Genomic DNA, 1,886 nt, shown 5'->3' with positions numbered 1-1,886 from the left:
TATATATATATATATATATATATATATATATATATATATATATATATATATATAAAATATTGGTAAGACCTCTGTCGTAATTACTAGGTGCTAATTATCGGTGTTCGACGAAACATATTTGCGAGAAAATGGAATGAATGATTTCGAAAGTGCGATTGGAAGTATATCGGCCTACATTTTATTATATGTGTGATCTGAATTACATACACACAGCGTTAAACAAATTCAAATGGTTGCATAGTCCTTGATTACATAGCGCCATCTAACGATATCGGGTAGATATTTCTTCAACGTATGGTTTGAATCTTGGCTAAAATAGAGTTTAAGGTCGGTATTCATTGTCGAATCTTATTTCAAGATTGTTTTAAGTAATGTCTTAAGATGCGAATACGGTTCTGTGATTGGTTCATGACAGTTCTTAAGATAGTTCTTAAAATAATCTTAAATATAAGATCGGACTATGAATACTTAGACTTTTAGCTGAAGTATAGTTTGCGTCTCGGCTATTATTAGTTTAAAAATCCGCTACGAGCCGCCACTATTTTTAATGAGAAATCGAGCATGTAATACGACAAGACTACAAAAGCTATTTATTTTCAACTTATATAAGTCTACAATGCATAATGATACATTAGTGTGAATCCCACAGTTACTTATTTTGACTCTAGATGAGATTCCCACAGTTACTTATTTTGACTCTAGATGAGATTCTTGTCGCTGATATTTCGATTGCGTATACTTATTATTTTGTCAACGTGACACTTTTAGTTGCACCTAAGTGAGAATATGTTTTCAATGATATGTTTGTCATCCGCCTTCCTCTTAATAACTCCGCTAAAATGAATCACTCTGCAATGTGCTGGAACGATCATTAAAGAAGAAAATTCACATTTTAATTAAGACGCTATAAATGTCATTTATATTAGATTTTTTCTTTACGCGATGTCAAAACTTGTCAAAACGATACGTTATACGGTACATTATAGTCCGTATATTTTTATGCGGGAAAGAGCGCAAGGTAGACGAGGAAATTCCATGTCTTCGTCAGTTGTTGCATTGGAACGAGCATCCCGCGGAGGGCAGGGGTAAAACGCATGCGGCGATCGTGCATCGTCTTCGGCAAATAGGTCGCGACGATCTTGCCGATTGGCTAGGTAAAACTGCTTTCAAGCAACTGGGAAAGGATTTAAACGATGCCATCGCGCCATCCCCCGAAATGCCGTCCGTCGACGAGCAAACTGAAACCGTTCTCACGTGAGCATACAGCCGTTGTTATACTCGTTGTGATTCCAATTAATGGAAGATCGGGCTGATATAATATCGATATTTAATCAAACTTATACGTTAATAAAAAGCATATTAATTATAAAACGCATCCTATTCTTCCCAGGTTTCGCGCAACAGCCAAATCTGTCACTTGGCTTCGAGATGAAGATCCTTGGCTGCCAATTGACACGATACTTCTAGCACTCGTGCTCGGATTGTTGGGAACTTTGTTCATTTTAATCGCAGCCATTATTGTTCACACAATTCAGAATAATAAAAAGTAAACATTGAGCTTTACTCGTTCTCTTTTCATTTCGAGAGATTTAATATTTATATGGTGCAAATGAGTCGGTCTGATGCGTTTTAGGAACAAACTATATGCAAGGATTTACAAAATGATATTTACAAAATTATTTTTATATTTTCTCTCTTGTAAAACTCTTAAAACATAACGCAAATATGTACATATTTAAGAGTGTCGTACAGGCATAAAGTTGTGGCGAGCGATTTTTCACGACAGCGCCATTTCCATAATCATCAATGACGATAATCGGAGTTTAGCTCTCCGTATTCTGTGTTCAGAGAGAGAGAGAGAGAGAGAGAGAGAGAGAGAGAGAGAG

The 1,886-nt window shown here is 35.9% G+C and overlaps 2 protein-coding genes across 2 annotated transcripts in view; both read left to right on the top strand.

Annotated features, from left to right (window-relative positions):
* The window catches only part of LOC116842714, a 6,682-nt gene extending 5,976 nt beyond the window's left edge, over positions 1-706 (top strand). Inside the window, exon 4 of the mRNA XM_032812310.1 lies at positions 650-706. Within this exon, the coding sequence (XP_032668201.1) occupies positions 650-706 (57 nt within the window). The remainder of the gene's footprint in view (positions 1-649) is intronic.
* LOC116842611 lies at positions 71-1,880 on the top strand. Its single transcript, XM_032812038.1, has 2 exons — positions 71-1,254; positions 1,391-1,880. The coding sequence occupies exons 1-2, from the start codon at positions 911-913 to the stop codon at positions 1,548-1,550; spliced, it is 504 nt and encodes a 167-aa protein (XP_032667929.1). The 5' UTR covers positions 71-910; the 3' UTR covers positions 1,551-1,880.
* The last annotated feature ends 6 nt before the right edge of the window (positions 1,881-1,886 follow it).

Source organism: Odontomachus brunneus, unplaced genomic scaffold (assembly GCF_010583005.1).
Source record: "Odontomachus brunneus isolate Ranch 3 - 2012 unplaced genomic scaffold, Obru_v1 Obru_scaffold_026, whole genome shotgun sequence".
In the NCBI taxonomy this organism is placed as follows: Eukaryota; Metazoa; Arthropoda; class Insecta; order Hymenoptera; family Formicidae; genus Odontomachus; species Odontomachus brunneus.
The sequence above is the reverse complement of the archived record's forward strand: the minus strand, read 5'-3'. Positions and strand labels throughout refer to the sequence as shown.